Source organism: Helobdella robusta (genome assembly GCF_000326865.2).
Source record: "Helobdella robusta unplaced genomic scaffold HELROscaffold_61, whole genome shotgun sequence".
Classification (NCBI taxonomy): Eukaryota; Metazoa; Annelida; class Clitellata; order Rhynchobdellida; family Glossiphoniidae; genus Helobdella; species Helobdella robusta.
In genome coordinates, this window is record NW_008705338.1 from 75,639 (window position 1) to 80,780 (window position 5,142).

Sequence of the window (5,142 nt, forward strand, 5' to 3'; positions counted from 1 at the left end):
TTCAAAATGAAGACGTTGATTTCGAAAATGTTAATTCAAACTTAGGGACGCTCTATTAAACGAAGGCAACGATCCTGAGAAGTGTGATTTTCCGGATCCTGGGGAAGAACTGATAGCCAAAACAAACAAAAATTGATAGCCGAAACAGGAAAAAGGAGCCAAATTACTAACCCAACGGAAGAACATCACTCAATGAATAGACAATCAAAACAGCTATAAGAAACAGCTGTACAAAATTCTGACATCATCTTACCAGCTTATTCATCTACGAACAATGACATTAGCGATCGTTAATCAATCCTTCCTACGGATGATTTTGACTGCGATGCACGTGACAACTACGATGCACGTGATAACTGCGACGCACGTGTTAACATGGGGAAAGATAATTATTGTAGTGATGAAGATGATGGCGAGGACGAAAATGAAAGTTTTAAAAATATTGGAGAAGTTGGCTACGACAAAGAAACTTTTGATATGCTATGGGACTACTAATCGGATCATTCTGCCAGCAACTCACCTGTTCCTATTTTTAATGTTCACTACAATCGTAATTCAATGAATAAAAATGATGACGAAAAGGCAGTTTTTGAAAATATTGGCGAAGTTGTCAGTGATAAAGACACTGAAACTTTTGATATGAAGTTTGAATATTTCTTGGATCTTACCGCTAATAACTCACCTGTTTTCATCAATAACAACGACAGCATTAACATTTATAACAACAGCGATTTCAATGCAACTCTCACCAACGAGTTAACTTTTGATGATGATTTGGATAAGACGTTAATCTGAAAAAGCATTAATCTGGAGATAAACGATTCAGTGAAGATGATTCAAATGTTAATGCGAATAATCATTCAGGACAAGAATTGGTGACAGATGATGTTTCATGCTTTGAGAAAATCCTTCCAACACGCGTGTGAAATAAAAGCTTGGTCTTTGTGTACCTAGATGATGACATCAGCGACGGCTTCATTGCTGATGAGGATGAATTTTTCATCGCTGCATCTCTGATCGACAGGAATTATGTCAACGACGAATCTAACATCGTGCACCAAAGCTATCCGTCAGGTCATTCAGGTGATTTTGACGTCAATTTGATCTCTCGTCTGTTTTATTTCCGCTGATCGTTGTTCAATTTTTGCATCAATTTGATCCATCGTCTGCTTTATTTCTGCTGATTGTTTTTTTTTACAAAATAACTTGTCGATGAGAGAAAAAATAAAAATTTTCAACAACGATGCTCGCTTATTTTTCACCAAAGATCCCACTTCTGGCACCAATGTTACAACTGTCCCGGTCGACGACGAGTTTCGTTTAATCCCAGTGAAAAATGAAGACGATACAACTTCCAAATTATCGATTTATTTATATACAAAACAATAATTAATTAATCAATCAATAATCAACATTAATTAATTTCACTAATAAAAGTTAATATTCACAAATTGTCAAATTAACGTTCAGAAAGTATTACTTTCCATGTAACAGTTCACTAACGCTTATCGCAAACACGATAAAAATGCAACGCAGTCAAATATCGCAAACACGATAAAAATGCAACGCAGTCAAATATCGCTTTCGACACCAATAAAATCAATCGCTTTCCAATATCAAATATTCAACAACCCTATTCAATATCTCGCATGTCATTATACACCCGTCTTACCGACGCTTCTCGAACGTCCTGGATATCACGCTATGGATTGCCTGGAAAACAAGCGCTGAATTACATTCAGAAAGTTTCATTACTGGATAGAGCAGGCATTCTATGAAAATTCTTTGGTGAATCTCTTTGGGATCTGGTTGAGCCCCAGATTCATCGTCAACCAGCTTTGAAAGCTGAAAACACTAAATATAATAACAACAACGATAATAATAATAATTGATAATGCAAAACGTCTTAACCGAAGATATGAAAACTCCAAATCTACTACAGTTTTAACACATCCCCCATTAATATATGAGTGGTAACACCGTGTAAACTTGTTTGGCCCAGTAAACTTATTGTTTTGCCTTTGTGTTCAATGTTATATAATACTGTTACAGATGGGAAATCGAGATAAAAACTAATAGTTAGAAATTGTTAAGCATGCACTGAGAAATGAACAGCTGTAAATAAATTAGGTATGAAGTAATTAAAATGGTTGTAAAATCATTTATGGATGTGACACTGCGATATGACACATTTACAAGCAGATCGGCAGCTTCGGTAGAAGCGAGATTCGAGAGGAAGAGAGAGAACAACGAAGAAGAAGACGGAACACAGTTGACGTAGAAGTCGTAAATGTGATTTACGTAGTTATTTGGATTAATTTATTGTTTCTATTAGTGCTGGAAATAAATAAACGTTCAACTTAGTTTGCGCTTAAAGTGGTTGTGTTTATCTATCAGAAATCTTGAACCTATGAATAAACGAACTCTTGATTATGGTTGGAAGCTAGAACATGGTGTTGGAGATATAGCTAGTATTGAAGCTATAACATCGGTGTTGGTAGTTACGAGGTCTAAGAGGTTACAACACTAGTGTTAGAAGTATGATCTTCAGGAGATTACACACTGGTGACAGAAGTAACTGTAAACTCAGTGCAGTAAAGAACGCCATGGCTAGGAGAACTCAAAATAATTAGCATGGTGAGAGAAGCTTAATTATTGACGATTGGTTGTATTCCATAATTTACCTGTCGATTAGTTATTGACTTATTGTGCTGTTTTCTAATGATTTTAACGATTGAATAAACGAGTGATTCATCACAGTAATACACACAAGTGATTGCCGGCACAGTTTTTTTTCTGATAAAGTTCATCAGAAATAAGTCTGTTCAGGAGTCAAGAATCCACGTAGAGAGAAATAACTGTAACCCTACAAGTTCAAGAAGTCGGTTATAACAATACTTTATTTAATCCAGCCTACGATAAATTGTTTTCATAATTACCCGTCAACTTAAAAAGACTGGAATAAACTATTACAACCTTACCTCTTAAAATATACTTAAGTCAAAGATTATTATTTATTTTTCTGGATTGATGCTTTGATATATTTTGATCGGATTCTTCCTTTTCGACTGTGAATGATTTTGAAGATGTAATAATAATAACTACATAATTATGAAAAAAAAAATAATAAAAATTAAGAAAAAAATATTAAAATTACTTGCACATTATAACACCATCTTGGGAGCTGCAGTGCCGTTAAAATTTTCCAAAAAAAAAAATAATTCAGCCAGCGATTAGAAAATCGATTCAATAGAAAGATAAAAATTGAGAAAAATTAGCTTATCAGCATAAAAATCAAAAACAGACGTTTTAATACAATTTTCCATAAATTTATATATCAAGAATAATAAAATAAAAATACCAATGATAGAATAAAAAATATCAAAAAAAAATACCTGACAATAAAAACTGGCTTTTGCTTAATTTTATTTAATTAAAAAAATGTCACAATATAAAGTTCAAAACAATGCAAATGTATGTTTTTAACAGCGGTATTCATGATTTTATAAATTATATGTACGAACGCACATATTTTGGACTTACAACTTATAAACCTTGGTTATACAACGGGTTATGAAATCTATAAGATTTGGCTTCATCAAACTTCTGTTTCGCTTTTTCACGAAACATTTTCAAACAGTTCAAACAATTGTCGTTTATCTGTTAAACAAAATAATTAAATAATATAATTAAAAATTGTCATGATACTTTTTTGTTATTAAATTTTAATTCACAAAATAATCGATATTTTAAGCTAAATTCATAAATTCAAGAAAAGAAAACTTTCAGTAACGTACTTAAGCAAATTAAACGCAACCTCAAACAACTTTACCACAAAAAAAACGCTATATTTATGTTCACATCTCAGACTTTATATATATATATATATATATATATATATATATATATATATATATATATATGTGTGTGTATATATATATATATATATATATATATATGTTGGTAATAGACCATAATTTTTACAATATTCTATAAATTGTACCGAATGTTTGGCGTTAATATGTCTGTAGTTCGTTTTTTCGATTTTTCTCACTAAAGTTTTTTGGTGAACGTTTAGTTTATTAAAATTCAAAATAAACTTATTTTTCGAATTCATGCTGCAAATAAGGCCATATTTCGATTCCGAATGAATCATCATCAGTGCTCCTTGATGTATATATAGGGAAATATTGACTTTGTCAAGATGAACTTTGACGTTGTAAAAATTAACTTTGGTGTTGTAAAATTGAACTTTGATGCGAATTAGGTATCAGATTTCTTTATGGCTGGTCCATCTTCGTTGGTTTCCTTTTCTTCATCGATAGCATCATATTCTTTGTCATTATTTACAATGCTAGTTTGGAGTTGAGAGTGAAGTTGTCATTTTTGTTGTATATTTATTTTTGGTTTATTGATGTCAATTAGGACTGCTTCTGCAACTTTAAGATGCGTGTAGTTGCTGTTCTGGTATATTACTTTAGTGTTGCTGTCGAGGATTTCACGGCTAATTGTGATTGAGTGTGTTGAGTCCAAATGATATTTGATAGCACCACTCTGTTTATGCATCGTAAGCCTTCTAGTCAGTGAGGTAGTAGTAATCCCGATATATGAGTCATGTTGACGTGCACAGCCGTCAAAGGGGCAATTAAATTCTTATTGTTATAACCGTGCTACCGAACGCACTAGATTCTAGCGTATTCTAGAATGTTCTAGTGACTGGAGCATTCTAGAGTATGCTAGAATCGGACCATCTAGAAGAATCTAGAAACGACGCTTGCGAAGAGTATATAAGCGCACGTCGCAAGAAGATTAGCGATTAGTGAAATTCGTGATTTTGTGAATAGCGATTCGGTGAATTATTTAAAGCGATATTTGATTTGTTTGTTGACGTTGTCATAGCGATAGATTTTGAACAATTTAAAAGTTAATTGTTGCGTTAATTTGAATTTGCTAGAAACAAACGATTAGTTGATTTCTTCTGTAAATAAAGTTTAATAACTAATAACTGTTTTGGAGTATTTTATTCAACCGAAGATTTGAACCCGTCGCGTCGTAAATCGGTTACGACAGCGAATATTATAACATTGGTGTCAGAAGTGGGATCTTCGACCAGCAAATTACTACTCATAGAAAAAGAACACG

At 32.7% G+C, this 5,142-nt stretch overlaps 1 protein-coding gene across 1 annotated transcript; it reads left to right on the forward strand.

Annotated features, from left to right (window-relative positions):
• Window positions 1-375: 375 nt before the first annotated feature.
• On the forward strand, window positions 376-2,633 carry HELRODRAFT_180322 (hypothetical protein; the record flags this gene model as incomplete). The annotated part of the gene is made up of 5 exons (XM_009029644.1): window positions 376-450; window positions 583-785; window positions 935-1,074; window positions 1,537-1,745; window positions 2,502-2,633. The coding sequence occupies 5 exons, from the start codon at window positions 376-378 to the stop codon at window positions 2,631-2,633; spliced, it is 759 nt and encodes a 252-aa protein (XP_009027892.1).
• Window positions 2,634-5,142: the final 2,509 nt, after the last annotated feature.